Raw genomic sequence first — 16499 nt, 5'->3', positions numbered from 1 at the left:
GAACAACAACAACAACAGTCAATTCCCTGCTCCTGTACGACCTACTATACCCACCTGGAACAACAACAACAGTCACTACCCTGCTCCTGTACGACCTACTACACCCACCTGGAACAACAACAAGTCACTACCCTGCTCCTGTACGACCTACTATACCCACCTGGAACAACAACAACAACAACAGTCAATTCCCTGCTCCTGTACGACCTACTATACCCACCTGGAACAACAACAAGTCACTACCCTGCTCCTGTACGACCTACTATACCCACCTGGAACAACAACAAGTCACTACCCTGCTCCTGTACGACCTACTATACCCACCTGGAACAACAACAAGTCACTACCCTGCTCCTGTACGACCTACTATACCCACCTGGAACAACAACAAGTCACTACCCTGCTCCTGTACGACCTACTATACCCACCTGGAACAACAACAAGTCACTACCCTGCTCCTGTACGACCTACTATACCCACCTGGAACAACAACAACAACAGTCAATTCCCTGCTCCTGTACGACCTACTATACCCACCTGGAACAACAACAAGTCACTACCCTGCTCCTGTACGACCTACTATACCCACCTGGAACAACAACAACAACAACAGTCACTACCCTGCTCCTGTACAACCTACTATACCCACCTGGAACAACAACAACAGTCAATTCCCTGCTCCTGTACAACCTACTATACCCACCTGGAACAACAACAACAAGTCACTTCCCTGCTCCTGTACGACCTACTACACCCACCTGGTACAATAACAACAGTCACTACCCTGCTCCTGTACAACCTACTATACCCACCTGGAACAACAACAAGTCACTACCCTGCTCCTGTACGACCTACTATACCCACCTGGAACAACAACAACAACAACAGTCAATTCCCTGCTCCTGTACGACCAACTATACCCACCTGGAACAACAACAACAACAACAACAACAACGTCAATTCCCTGCCCCTGTACGACCTACTATACCCACCTGGAACAACAACAGCCTCATCCCCCGTCACGCGGCCTAATCCTCTCCCGTCACGCGGCCTAATCCCCTCCCGTCACGCGGCCTAATCCCCTCCCGTCACGCGGCCTAATCCCCTCCCGTCACGCGGCCTAATCCCCTCCCGTCACGCGGCCTAATCCCCTCCCGTCACGCGGCCTAATCCCCTCCCGTCACGCGGCCTAATCCCCTCCCGTCACGCGGCCTAATCCCCTCCCGTCACGCGGCCTAATCCCCTCCCGTCACGCGGCCTAATCCCCTCCCGTCACGTGGCCTAATCCCCTCCTGTCACGCGGCCTAATCCCCCGTCACTCAGCCTAATCCCCTCCTGTCACGCGGCCTAATCCCCCGTCACTCGGCCTAATCCCCCGTCACTCGGCCTAATCCCCCGTCACTCGGCCTAATCCCCCGTCACTCGGCCTAATCCCCCGTCACTCGGCCTAATCCCCCGTCACTCTGCCTAATCCCTCCAGTCACACAGTCCGTACCCCCCCCATCACATACCTTCTCTCCTCCGTGGATGGCTACGGTGATGTTGCGTACGGCCAGTTCCTGGTCCTCTCTGTATCGCAGACCAAACCCTCTGATGTCTATGTTGCCTGCTGTGGGCCAGCCTGGAGGCAGAGACGATTGGTCATGTCTCCAGTCCGCCTGGGAGGGGACAAACAGAGGTATATACACACACACAGTCATACACACAGAGTTCCCGTGTACACAACTAAATAAATAAAATAACTGTTTTAAAGAAGTAGAAAGACCAGCTGACTGAAGGACAGTATGGCAGGTCATATGTTATTTTATAGAAAGACCAGCTGACTGAAGGACAGTATGGCAGGTCATATGTTATTTTATAGAAGTAGAAAGACCAGCTGACTGAAGGACAGTATGGCAGGTCATATGTTATTTTATAGAAGTAGAAAGACCAGCTGACTGAAGGACAGTATGGCAGGTCATATGTTATTTTATAGAAAGACCAGCTGACTGAAGGACAGTATGGCAGGTCATATGTTATTTTATAGGAGTAGAAAGACCAGCTGACTGAAGGACAGTATGGCAGGTCATATGTTATTTTATAGGAGTAGAAAGACCAGCTGACTGAAGGACAGTATGGCAGGTCATGTGTTATTTTATAGGAGTAGAAAGACCAGCTGACTGAAGGACAGTATGGCAGGTCATATGTTATTTTATAGGAGTAGAAAGACCAGCTGACTGAAGGACAGTATGGCAGGTCATATGTTATTTTATAGGAGTAGAAAGACCAGCTGACTGAAGGACAGTATGGCAGGTCATATGTTATTATATAGGAGTAGAAAGACCAGCTGACTGAAGGACAGTATGGCAGGTCATATGTTATTTTATAGAAAGACCAGCTGACTGAAGGACAGTATGGCAGGTCATATGTTATTTTATAGAAAGACCAGCTGACTGAAGGACAGTATGGCAGGTCATATGTTATTTTATAGGAGTAGAAAGACCAGCTGACTGAAGGACAGTATGGCAGGTCATATGTTATTTTATAGGAGTAGAAAGACCAGCTGACTGAAGGACAGTATGGCAGGTCATATGTTATTTTATAGGAGTAGAAAGACCAGCTGACTGAAGGACAGTATGGCAGGTCATATGTTATTTTATAGAAAGACCAGCTGACTGAAGGACAGTATGGCAGGTCATATGTTATTTTATAGGAGTAGAAAGACCAGCTGACTGAAGGACAGTATGGCAGGTCATATGTTATTTTATAGGAGTAGAAAGACCAGCTGACTGAAGGACAGTATGGCAGGTCATATGTTATTTTATAGGAGTAGAAAGACCAGCTGACTGAAGGACAGTATGGCAGGTCATATGTTATTTTATAGAAGTAGATTTGGTTGACCAATAACAGTCTTCCAAAATGCTGTCACAGCTCTACAACACACACAGTCACAACAACACACACAGTCACAACAACACACACAGTCACAACACACAGTCACAACAACACACACAGTCACAACAACACACACAGTCACAACAACACACACAGTCACAACAACACACACAGTCACAACAACACACACAGTCACAACACACACAGTCACAACACACACAGTCACAAAAACAGCTCTACCTACAGAGTTGTGTATGAGAACATCAACACACACAGTCACAACACACACAGTCACAACAATACACAGTCACAACAACACACAGTCACAACAACACACAGTCACAACACACACAGTCACAAAAACAGCTCTACCTACAGAGTTGTGTATGAGAACATCAACACACACAGTCACAACACACACAGTCACAACAACACACAGTCACAACAACACACACAGTCACAACACACAGTCACAACAACACACACAGTCACAACAAACACAGTCACAACACACACAGTCACAACAACAGCTCTACCTACAGAGTTGTGTATGAGAACATAAACACACACAGACGTACCTCTTTCTCTGTGTCTTCGTACTCCTTGACTCTCTCAACGGCCACAATGTTGGTTTCCAGATCTGAAGACATCCTCACTAGCCAGGTCAGAGAGGCCGTCAGCTACAGGACAGAGAGACAGAGAGACAGAAAGACAGGGGCAGAGAGAAGGAGAGGCAGAGGCAGAGAGAAGGAGAGGCAGAGGCAGAGAGAAGGAGAGGCAGAGACAGAGAGAAGGAGAGGCACAGAGAGAGAAGGAGAGGCAGAGACAGATACAGAAAGAGAGGCAGAGAGAGGGAAAGGCAGAGCGAGAGAAGGAGAGGCACAGACAGAGAGAGACAGAAAGACAGAGGCAGAGAGAAGGAGAGGCAGAGAGAGAGAGGAGGCAGAGTAGAGTCAGAATGGTTTGAGTCACAAAGTATTAAAAGCTATCTATGATGTCATCTATGAACAGCTGAGACTCACACATGAGGTCTCAGGACTGACTTGGTTAAACAATCTGGGGTCTCAGGACTGACAGGGTTAAACAACCTGGGGTCTCAGGACTGATAGGGTTAAACAACCTGGGGTCTCAGGACTGACAAGGTTAAACAACCTGGGGTCTCAGGACTGGCAGGGTTAAACAACCTGGGGTCTCAGGACTGATAGGGTTAAACAACCTGGGGTCTCAGGACTGATAGGGTTAAACAACCTGGGGTCTCAGGACTGGCAGGGTTAAACAACCTGGGGTCTCAGGACTGATAGGGTTAAACAACCTGGGGTCTCAGGACTGACAGGGTTAAACAACCTGGGGTCTCAGGACTGACAGGGTTAAACAACCTGGGGTCTCAGGACTGATAGGGTTAAACAACCTGGGGTCTCAGGACTGACAGGGTTAAACAACCTGGGGTCTCAGGACTGATAGGGTTAAACAACCTGGGGCGAGTTTCCCAGAAACACAAGGTTAATCTTTAACTTGAAGATCCTCATTCATCCACTGTCTGTTTTTTGGGGGGGGGTACCTGACCGGCTGTGAAACTAAACCAAAGAATGAAGGGAACTCATCCGTTTTTTTAAATGAAACACCATCCTACGGTTCCAGTGTCCACACACACACACACACACACACACACACACGTTACTGACCTGTAGTGCGTATGAGATGGACAGGCCCATGATCCCAGGGCTGAGGCTCTCTCTAGCCATCACAGCAAACAGAGCAGCAAACATTACGATACAGTTCCCTACAAACTCCAGACGCACCGCCAGCCACCTACAACACACAGAGATATTAGAGACATTACGGTACAGTTCCCTACAAACTCCAGACGCACCGCCAGCCACCTACAACACAGAGATATTAGAGACATTACGGTACAGTTCCCTCCAGACGCACCGCCAGCCACCTACAACACAGAGATATTAGAGACATTACGGTACCGTTCCCTACAAACTCCAGACGCACCGCCAGCCACCTACAACACAGAGATATTAGAGACATTACGGTACCGTTCCCTCCAGACGCACCACCAGCCACCTACAACACAGAGATATTAGAGACATTACGGTACCGTTCCCTACAAACTCCAGACACACCGCCAGCCACCTACAACACAGAGAGATATTAGAGACATTACGGTACCGTTCCCTACAAACTCCAGACGCACCGCCAGCCACCTACAACACAGAGAGATATTAGAGACATTACGGTACCGTTCCCTACAAACTCCAGACGCACCGCCAGCCACCTACAACACAGAGAGATATTAGAGACATTACGGTACCGTTCCCTCCAGACGCACCGCCAGCCACCTACAACACACAGAGATATTAGAGACATTACGGTACCGTTCCCTACAAACTCCAGACGCACCGCCAGCCACCTAGAGATATTAGAGACATTACGGTACCGTTCCCTACAAACTCCAGACGCACCGCCAGCCACCTAGAGATATTAGAGACATTACGGTACCGTTCCCTACAAACTCCAGACGCACCGCCAGCCACCTAGAGATATTAGAGACATTACGGTACAGGTCCCTACAAACTCCAGACGCAGGTGAATGTTAATAGTACCTGCTATAAACGTTGACCAGGACTCATTAGTTTGGATTTTGTTGTAAAAATATTTTATATCTCAACATGACTTATTGATTCAACCAATTAAGGTGTGTGTGTGTGACGGCGCTCCTCACCGGTTGGCTACGATGCTGGGGTAGTATGCTTTCTGGTTGTGGTCAACTCGACCGTCACTCTCCCTGATGAAGCGTTCCTGCTCCCCAAAGGCTCGGATGACGCTGGCGCCTAGCAACGTCTCGTTGAAGTGTGTGTAGACCGGGGAGCGACTGACAGACTCCAGACGCTTCAACTGACGAGACGACGCCACGTAGAAACGCTGTGGGGAGGGATGACACGGAGGGATGACACGGAGGGATGACACGGAGGGATGACATGGAGGGATGACACGGAGGGATGTGATGGAGGGATGACATGGAGGGATGTGATGGAGGGATGACATGGAGAGATGTGATGGAGGGATGACATGGAGGGATGACATGGAGGGATGACATGGAGGGATGACATGGAGGGATGACATGGAGGGATGTGATGGAGGGATGACATGGAGGGATGACATGGAGGGATGACATGGAGGGATGAAATAGAGGGATGACATGAAGGGAGATAAAATAACAGTGAGTAGGGAGAGAGGGATCTCTCTCTCATCCCCCCTCTTTCTCTCTCCCTCCCCCCCTCTCACAACCCTCTCTCTCTAACCCCCCTCTCTCCCCCCCCCCCCCCCCTATCTCTCTAACCCCGCCCCCCCCTCAGCGACCCACCTGGACAAAGAAGTAGAGTATCCCCAGAGGAGGTATGATAATAGCCACTAGTGGAGTAGCGATCAGTATGACCACACAGGATCCTACTACGTTGAACATGGAGCCCATGAACATCTTAATGATACTGGGGAGAGAGGAGAGATAAGGCAGCATTACATGGCATCAACAGCAGGCGATACGGAAATATTTCCTTCTATAAGGCAGCATTACATGGCATCAACTGCAGGAGACACAAATTTCAGACAATTTCACATTTTCATAAATACACAATACACAAAAATGTTATACAGACATAATAAAATCGACAACTTAAAAAATAAATATTTTAAGGATTTTCTGTACAAATATATATCTATATATTTTCCGTAAAAACCTTGGGATGATGGAGTCAATGGTGTCTGTCTCCTTGGAGAAACGGTTCACCAGGTTACCGCTGGGGGTCCGCTCGAAGAAGGACATGGGGGAGCGCAGTACGTTGTACAGCATGGACTGGTGGAGGTAGCGTGATGCTAATATACCACCGATAGAGACAGAGATGGAGTAGCAGAACACAGCTATGCCTGAGAGAGAGAGAGGGTATGGGGAGAGAGAGGGGGGAAGGGGGTATGAGGGGAGAGAGAGAGGGGGGGGGTATGGTGAGAGAGAAAGAGAGAGAGAGAGGGGAATGGGGTATGAGGGGAGAGAGAGGGGGGGAGGAGCGGGGGGGTATGGTGAGAGAGAGGGGAAGGGGGTATGAGGAGAAGGGGAAAGAGCGAGGAGAGGAGAGCAAGGGGAAGGGGTTATGGGGAGTAGGGGACAGAGAAGGGGAGGAGAGAGTGGGGAAGGGGGTTTGGGGAGAAGAGAGGGGAGAGAGGAAGGGAGAGAGTTGAACATGAAGACTTGTAGACAGACCAGGGTACCACCCACAGAGACAGAGATTAACACACACCAACGTCCTTACCCTGTGAGGCACCCAGAGCTCCGTACACCCCCAGTCTCATCTCTCTGCTGGGCTGGGTTCCGTTGACGACTGGGTCGTCAGTCCACAGACTGAGCCAGTAGTTAGAGAAGAGAGAGGCGAAGTGGTGACTGAAGAACAGGAAGATACTGACGCAGGACAACACCACCCCTATAGCCTTCATATACTCCCAGAATACTGACAACTTCACCTAGAGGGGGGGGGGGGGAGAGAGAGAGAGAGAGAGATACCAAGAACAGAGGAGAGAAAGACAGAGACAGAGAGAGAGAGAGATACCAAGAACAGAGAGGAGAGAAAGACAGAGACAGACAGCGAGAGAGAAAGAGAGACCAAGAAAAGAGAGAGACAGAGAGCGAGAGAGAGAAAGAGACCAAGAACAGAGAGGAGAGAAAGACAGAGAGCGAGAGAAAGAGAAAGAGACCAAGAAAAGAACGAGAGAGACCAAGAGAAGAGGTTCAATGTAAGAGATGGACAGTTGCTCTGAGGCTCTGGTATACTACATTGACTGTTAATAGTCAATTTAAGATCTCACACACAGTCTCTTACCCGCCCGGTGTTGGCCTTGTCAGCCTCTGTGATTCTCCCCACCTCAGCGTTCTTGGCCTTCTTCCCCAGGACCTCTCCTTCTGTCCTCACTGCTGATGTACTGGTATGGTTCTGACTGGAGACAGAGAGAGAGCGAGAGAGAGAGCGAGCGAGAGAGAGAGAGCGAGAGAGAGAGAGCGAGAGAGAGAGAGAGAGGGGAGAGGGAGACAGAGAGAGACAGAGAGAGACAGAGAGAGAGAGAGAGAGAGAGAGAGAGAGAGAGAGAGGGGAGAGGGAGACAGAGAGAGACAGAGAGAGAGAGCGAGACAGAGAGAGACAGAGACGGAGAGAGTTGTACTGGTATGGTTCTGACTAGAGACAGAGAGACAGAGAGAGTGTGCCAGAGATTTGAGATGTTTGTAGAGTTTAGCGTGAGCTGTAAAAGCCAGGGATTTCAGCAGAGTGGAGTGTTCACTCACCCAATCACAGCAGCAGGAAGTCCATTCTCCAGTCCTCTCTTTGGTGCAGAGTCTAGACATCCCAGAGAAGAGACCTGGTCAGACCTTTCACTGATTATAGGGAGTACATCACACACTCTAGACTCAAAACACACACACACTCTCTCTCTCTCACACACAAGCACAAGCACACACACACACAGCTAGAATAACCCTAGCAGCATTAGCACCACACAAAGCAGGGTCAGAACAGCTCCAGGGAAACACCTGCCCCCTTAGCAGTGGTCTCAGGTCAGATCCCCACACCCCAATCCTAACCTTAACTACTAGGATAGAAACTAAGGAGCAGGGTTGAGCAGTATCCAGATGGGAAAAGGGGGAGATACCTAGTCCGTTGTACAACTGAATGCATTCAACTGAAATGTGTCTTCTGGCGTTCAACCCAACCCCCCCCCCTGAATGTCATACTGTTTCTGTACCATACCGAGGTGTATGGTATTACCGGAAGTGTACACAAGGGGGCGCCGTTTCCCCCCCCCCCACAAAAAACGCACAAAACAATTTAGGCACCAGGGATCTTAATCCAGGAAGGGGGGGGGTTGAATATCTCTGCTGTAACCAAGACGCTTCATCCTGACATCCAGCTACTTATTAAGTTAGCAAACCGAACGCAGAGCTGGAGTCCTGAACTGGAGAGAACTTATTTCAACACATCTTTAGATGTCTTATAGTTCAACTTGAACTTTAAGAGTTGTATAAACAGTGGAGTGGCTCGTAGCGAGGAAGTCTATGTCTGAAATACTTCTTTATACAGTATACGCGGTATATCTCCCAAGCCTACTAAGGATGTTTCCCAAATGCACCCTATTCCCTAAATAGTGCACTACTTTTGATTGGGATATGATGGGGCCCCGGGTGAAAAGTAGTGCACTATATAGGGAATAGGTAAGTCGTGCACTATACATGGCTCTGGTCTAAAGCAGTGCACTTTACAGGGAATAGGGTGCCCTTTGGGAAGCACACAGAACCTGACCCCAGAGCTGTGCTTAATACATCATAAGCAACCAGGGTATCCATCCAGCATCACTGATATCATGTTATAATGATACCAACCAGGGTATCCAACCAGCATCACTGATATCATGTTATAATGATACCAACCAGGGTATCCATCCAGCATCACTGATATCATGTTAAAATGATAGCAACCAGGGTATCCAACCAGCATCACTGATATCATGTTATAATGATACCAACCAGGGTATCCAACCAGCATCACTGATATCATGTTGTAATGATACCAACCAGGGTATCCATCCAGTATCACTGATACCATGTTGTAATGATACCAACCAGGGTATCCATCCAGCATCACTGATATCATGTTATAATGATACCAACCAGGGTATCCATCCAGCATCACTGATATCATGTTAAAATGATAGCAACCAGGGTATCCAACCAGCATCACTGATATCATGTTATAATGATACCAACCAGGGTATCCATCCAGCATCACTGATATCATGTTATAATGATACCAACCAGGGTATCCATCCAGTATCACTGATATCATGTTATAATGATACCAACCAGGGTATCCATCCAGTATCACTGATGTCATGTTAAAATGATAGCAACCAGGGTATCCAACCAGCATCACTGATATCATGTTATAATGATACCAACCAGGGTATCCATCCAGTATCACTGATATCATGTGTGACGCCCCTCCCACTCTGTCTGCTGTATTCTGTCTTTGTTCTTGTTTCCTTATTAGGATGCCGGTGGGCGGAGTTGGGAGGGTCGTCAGCTTCATGGGAAACACCTGGGCCAGGTGTCTCCCAGGATAAATAGACCTCTTCCACATTCATGGAGGAGACTCTCTCCATGCAGACACCTTTGTAGATTGTGTTGTGGTTCTTGGTGGTCTTTTGTTTGTTTGTTTGGGCACCTTTCAACACCCTGCATTATCACATTCATGCACGCAAAACTCACTTACACTACTGATTACTGATTACACACATCATTGTATATTTTCCTTAGTTGCTTTAGTTAATAAATATATCTTTTGTTACTCCTTATCTCCACGTTGTCTCCCTTTGTTACGGGCTTTGAGCCGGTTCGTGACACATGTTATAATGATACCAACCAGGGTATCCATCCAGCATCGCTGATATCATGTTATAATGATACCAACCAGGGTATCCATCCAGCATCGCTGATATCATGTTATAATGATACCAACCAGGGTATCCATCCAGCATCACTGATATCATGTTATAATGATACCAACCAGGGTGTCCATTCAGCATCACTGATATCATGTAGTAACGATACCAACCAGGGTGTCCATTCAGCATCACTGATATCATGTTATAATGATACCAATCAGGGTGTCCATCCAGCATCACTGATATCATGTTCTAATGATACCAATCAGGGTGTCCATCCAGCATCACTGATATCATGTTATAATGATACCAATCAGGGTGTCCATCCAGCATCACTGATATCATGTTATAATGATACCAATCAGGGTGTCCATCCAACATCACAGATATCATGTTATAATGATACCAATCAGGGTATCCATCCAGCATCACTTATATCATGTAATGATACCAACCAGGGAATCCATACAGCATCACTGATATCATGTTCTAATGATACCAACCAGGGTATCCATCCAGCATCACTTATATCATGTTATAATGATACCAACCAGGGTATCCATCCAGCATCACTGATTTCATGTTCTAATGATACCAACCAGGGTGTCCATCCAGCATCACTGATATCATGTTCTAATGATACCAATCAGGGTGTCCATCCAGCATCACTGATATCATGTTGTAATGATACCAGTGAGATAAACTCTCCGTGTTGTCACAACTAAATGGTTTTAAACATCACCTCATGCTCATGTCAAAAAGTGATTCTATGTCTTCAAACCCCTGACAAGATGCTGTATAACTCAACTGGTTTCACGCATTGTAAACCCATTCAAAGTGATCAGAACATGTCCACCCAAACTATGAAATTGTGTCAACACCAGCCAGAATCTCATGCAGTTCCTTCCCCATCATCACTCAATCAGCCCTCCTCCCAGCCATCCAGCCCAGAACCCACACATCATCACTCAATCAGCCCTCCTCCCAGCCATCCAGGCCAGAACCCAGCCATCATCACTCAATCAGCCCTCCTCCCAGCCATCTAGCCCAGAACCCACCCATCATCACTCAATCAGCCCTCCTCCCAGCCATCTAGCCCAGAACCCACCCATCATCACTCAATCAGCCCTCCTCCCAGCCATCTAGCCCAGAACCCAGCCATCATCACTCAATCAGCCCTCCTCCCAGCCATCCAGGCCAGAACCCACCCATCATCACTCAATCAGCCCTCCTCCCAGCCATCTAGCCCAGAACCCACCCATCATCACTCAATCAGCCCTCCTCCCAGCCATCCAATCCATCATCACTCAATCAGCCCTCCTCCCAGCCATCTAGCCCAGAACCCACCCATCATCACTCAATCAGCCCTCCTCCCAGCCATCTAGCCCAGAACCCAGCCATCATCACTCAATCAGCCCTCCTCCCAGCCATCCAGGCCAGAACCCACACATCATCACTCAATCAGCCCTCCTCCCAGCCATCTAGCCCAGAACCCACCCATCATCACTCAATCAGCCCTCCTCCCAGCCATCCAGGCCAGAACCCACCCATCATCACTCAATCAGCCGTCCTCCCAGCCATCCAATCCATCATCACTCAATCAGCCCTCCTCCCAGCCATCTAGCCCAGAACCCACCCATCATCACTCAATCAGCCTTCCTCCCAGCCATCCAGCCCAGAACCCACCCATAATCACTCATTCAGCCCTCCTCCCAGCCATCCAGCCATCATCACTCAATCAGCCCACCTCCCAGCCATCCAATCCATCATCACTCAATCAGCCCTCCTCCCAGCCATCTAGCCCAGAACCCACTCATCATCACTCATTCAGCCCTCCTCCCAGCCATCCAATCCATCATCACTCAATCAGCCCTCCTCCCAGCCATCTAGCCCAGAACCCACTCATCATCACTCAATCAGCCCTCCTCCCAGCCATCTAGCCCAGAACCCACTCATCATCACTCAATCAGCCCACCTCCCAGCCATCCAATCCATCATCACTCAATCAGCCCTCCTCCCAGCCATCTAGCCCAGAACCCACTCATCATCACTCATTCAGCCCTCCTCCCAGCCATCTAGCCATCATCACTCAATCAGCCCTCCTCCCAGCCATCTAGCCCAGAACCCACTCATCATCACTCAATCAGCCCTCCTCCCAGCCATCTAGCCCAGAACCCACTCATCATCACTCAATCAGCCCACCTCCCAGCCATCCAATCCATCATCACTCAATCAGCCCTCCTCCCAGCCATCTAGCCCAGAACCCACCCATCATCACTCAATCAGCCCTCCTCCCAGCCATCCAATCCATCATCACTCAATCAGCCCTCCTCCCAGCCATCTAGCCCAGAACCCACCCATCATCACTCATTAACTCAACAACAAAGTGTCAGGTTGTAGAGTTGAAAACAACATGGGCTTGGACCAGCAGGACCTGTGTTTTCTCTGAGTGCTGCTGTAGTGTAGCTGACATGCAAACACATGCATGAGCCAGGCTGTCTGTGTGTCCATACTGCAGGGCCATCTTTACACGACCTTTACATGGCCTACCACCCTTGTCTCATAGCCTCAGATCAGAGTGACCTCATACCCTTAGATCAGAGTGACCTCATACCCTTAGATCAGTGACCTCGTGACCTCATACCATCATATCAGAGTGACCTCAAACCCTCAGATCAGAGTGACCTCATACCCTCAGATCAGTGACCTCGTGACCTCATACCAGTGACCTCGTGACCTCATACCAGTGACCTCGTGACCTCATATCAGAGTGACATCATACCGTCAGATCAGAGTGACAATCTGAAATCAGAGATACTGATGTGAAAATAATTCCTGGAATTCCACCCAACTAAACCAATTTTTTTTTATCTCCACACCAGTCCTGTAGCCTGACCCCATCCTGACCCCTGTGCTCTCCTAACAGATCAGGAGGGTGGAACAAAGCTACCAGTCCAGATCAGTAGTGTTTGTTAAGGGAAAGAGGGAGGAGACAAGGAGAGGTAGCCTGTATAAGGATAGAGACACTAACTAAACCAAGGCTGTGTCCCAGATGGCGCTCTATTCCCTACATAGGACTCATATGGCTCTGGTCCAAACAAGTACACTACATAGTGAATATGGTTCCATTTGGGACACAACCCAAGTCTCCTAGGGGGACAGACAACCAATCAAACCTTCAGTATCCTCCTCCTCCCTCCCCTCTTCTGAATGGCAGACAGGACAAAAAAGGGGGATGAAAGAAAGAGAGAAAGAAGGAGAGAGAATGAAAGAGAGAGAATGAGAGAGAGAGCAAAGGAGAGCGAGAGAGCACAAGAGAGAGAGCAAAGGAGAGCAAGAGAGAGAGAGAGCACGAGAGAGAGAGCAAAGGAGAGCAAAGGAGAGAGAGAGAGAGTGAAGGGAGAGAGAGAGAGGAGAGAGGACAGAGAGAGAGAGCGAAAGAGAGAGAGAGAGAGTGAAGGGAGAGAGAGAGAGGAGAGAGAGAGAGCGAAAGAGAGAGAGAGAGGACAGAGAGAGAGAGCAAAAGAGAGAGCGAGAGAGCGAAAGAGAGAGAGAGAGAGAGAGAGAGAGAGCGAAGGAGAGAGAGAGAGAGAGAGAGAGAGAGAGAAAGAGAGAGAGAGAGAGAGAGAGAGAGAAAGAGAGAGAGAGAGAGAGAGATAGTGAAGGAGAGAGAGAGAGAGAAGGAGAGAGAGAGAGAGAGAGAGTGAAGGAGAGAGAGAGAGAGTGAAGGAGAGAGAGAGAGAGAGTGAAGGAGAGAGAGAGAGAGAGAGAGAGAGAGAGCGAAGAGAGAGAGAGAGAGAGAGAGAGAGAGAGAAAGAGAGAGAGAGAGAGAGAGAGAGAGAGAGAGAGAGAGAGAGAGAGAGAGATAGTGAAGGAGAGAGAGAGAGAGAAGGAGAGAGAGAGAGAGAGAGAGAGAGTGAAGGAGAGAGAGAGAGAGTGAAGGAGAGAGAGAGAGAGTGAAGGAGAGAGAGAGAGAGAGAGTGAAGGAGAGAGTGAAGAGAGAGAGAGAGAGAGAGAGAGAGAGAGAGAGAGAGAGAGAGAGAGAGAGAGAGAGAGAGAAAGAGAAAGAGAAAGAGAAAGAGAAAGAGAGAGCGAAGGAGAGAGAGAGAGAGAGAGAGAGAGAGCGAAGGAGAGAGAGAGAGCGAAGGAGAGAGAGAGAGAGAGAGAGAGCGAAGGAGAGAGAGAGAGAGAGAGAGCGAAGGAGAGAGAGAGAGAGAGAGAGAGAGAGAGAGAGAGAGAGAGAGAGAGAGATAGAGATAGAGAAAGAGAAAGAGAGAGAGAGAAGGAGAGAGTGAAGGTGAGAGGAGAAAGTAGAAGGAGAGAGAAGAGAGAGATGAGAAAGAGACAAACGTAAAAATACATTACATAGAAACCAATAGTGAAAGGCAGGGTTGGGAAGTAACTGATTACATGTAATACATTACATAGAAGCCAATAGTGAAAGGCAGGGTTGGGAAGTAACTGATTACATGTAATACATTAAATGTAATCTGATTACAAAAAAAAATAACTACTCAGTTACATTACCAGCAAACATATTGTAATCAGAGTACAGATACTTTTGAAAAACTAGATAATTACTTATTGGCTTACTACTACATTTAGACAGGATGTTTGTGAGAACAATACATTATGGCACCTTTAGGTTTTCTGAATGACATTCAATTCAGCATTCAAAAAAAGGTGCAAGTTTGAGTTTGTTCCACCTGAGACAGTCTGACCACCAATCAGAAAACACTATGATGACACACCAAATGATGACCACCAATCAGAAAACACTATGATGACACACATAATGATGACCACCAATCAGAGACCACTATGTCGACACACCAAATGATGACCACCAATCAGAGACCACTATGTCGACACACCAAATGATGACCACCAATCAGAAAACATTATGATGACACACCTAATGAAGACCACCAATCAGAAACCACTGACACACAATGATGACACATCAAATGATGACCACCAATCAGAGACCACTATGTAGACACATCAAATGATGACCGCCAATCAGAGACCACTATGTCGACACACCAAACGTGTTTGATGGATTATTTTGGTCTTCTTCTAATGAAAGCAATCAGATTACATTACTGTAATCGTTACTGAGTAATCCCCCAAAAAATTACATTACTGATTACAATTTGACAGGTAACTGGTAATTGTAACAGATTACATTTATAAAGAAACCTACCCAACCCTGACGAAAGGAGAGAGACACACCATTATGTAATATGACTAGTTTAAAACGCTGAACACACAACAAGCAGGGGAGACGGTGCTACTGTGTTAAACTGGTACGGACAACAAGCAGGGGAGACGGTGCTACTGTGTTAAACTGGTACGGACAACAAGCAGGGGAGACGGTGCTACTGTGTTAAACTGGTACGGACAACAAGCAGGGGAGACGGTGCTACTGTGTTAAACTGGTACGGACAACAAGCAGGGGAGACGGTGCTACTGTGTTAAACTGGAACAGACAACAAGCAGGGGAGACGGTGCTACTGTGTTAAACTGGTACGGACAACAAGCAGGGGAGACGGTGCTAATGTGGTGGTGTTAAACTGGTACGGACAACAAGCAGGGGAGACGGTGCTAATGTGGTAAACTGGTACGGACAACAAGCAGGGGAGACGGTGCTAATGTGGTAAACTGGTACAGACAACAAGCAGGGGAGACGGTGCTAATGTGGTGGTGTTAAACTGGTACGGACAACAAGCAGGGGAGACGGTGCTACTGTGTTAAACTGGTACGGACAACAAGCAGGGGAGACGGTGCTAATGTGTTAAACTGGTACGGACAACAAGCAGGGGAGACGGTGCTAATGTGGTAAACTGGTACAGACAACAAGCAGGGGAGACGGTGCTAATGTGGTAAACTGGTACAGACAACAAGCAGGGGAGACGGTGCTAATGTGGTAAACTGGTACAGACAACAAGCAGGGGAGACGGTGCTAATGTGGTAAACTGGTACGGACAACAAGCAGGGGAGACGGTGCTAATGTGGTAAACTGGTACAGACAACAAGCAGGGGAGACGGTGCTAATGTGGTGGTGTTAAACTGGTACGGACAACAAGCAGGGGAGACGGTGCTACTGTGTTAAACTGGTACGGACAACAAGCAGG

At 48.1% G+C, this 16499-nt stretch overlaps 1 protein-coding gene across 2 annotated transcripts in view; it reads right to left on the bottom strand.

Annotated features, from left to right (window-relative positions):
* The window catches only part of LOC139421667 (multidrug resistance-associated protein 1-like), a 77092-nt gene that overhangs the window by 11550 nt on the left and 49043 nt on the right, over window positions 1-16499 (bottom strand). The window contains exons 21-30 of one of the 2 annotated variants that reach the window (XM_071172757.1): window positions 13539-13568; window positions 8210-8261; window positions 7752-7866; window positions 7188-7395; window positions 6621-6807; window positions 6248-6371; window positions 5606-5805; window positions 4557-4683; window positions 3453-3554; window positions 1512-1658 (exon numbers count right to left, since the gene is read on the bottom strand). In XM_071172757.1, coding sequence (XP_071028858.1) covers window positions 1512-1658; window positions 3453-3554; window positions 4557-4683; window positions 5606-5805; window positions 6248-6371; window positions 6621-6807; window positions 7188-7395; window positions 7752-7866; window positions 8210-8261; window positions 13539-13568 — 1292 coding nt within the window. The remainder of the gene's footprint in view (window positions 1-1511; window positions 1659-3452; window positions 3555-4556; window positions 4684-5605; window positions 5806-6247; window positions 6372-6620; window positions 6808-7187; window positions 7396-7751; window positions 7867-8209; window positions 8262-13538; window positions 13569-16499) is intronic. The other variant, XM_071172758.1, reaches the window with a different exon arrangement.

The sequence above is a fragment of the Oncorhynchus clarkii genome, chromosome 12 (assembly GCF_045791955.1).
Source record: "Oncorhynchus clarkii lewisi isolate Uvic-CL-2024 chromosome 12, UVic_Ocla_1.0, whole genome shotgun sequence".
Taxonomy (NCBI): Eukaryota; Metazoa; Chordata; class Actinopteri; order Salmoniformes; family Salmonidae; genus Oncorhynchus; species Oncorhynchus clarkii.
The sequence above is the reverse complement of the archived record's forward strand: the minus strand, read 5'-3'. Positions and strand labels throughout refer to the sequence as shown.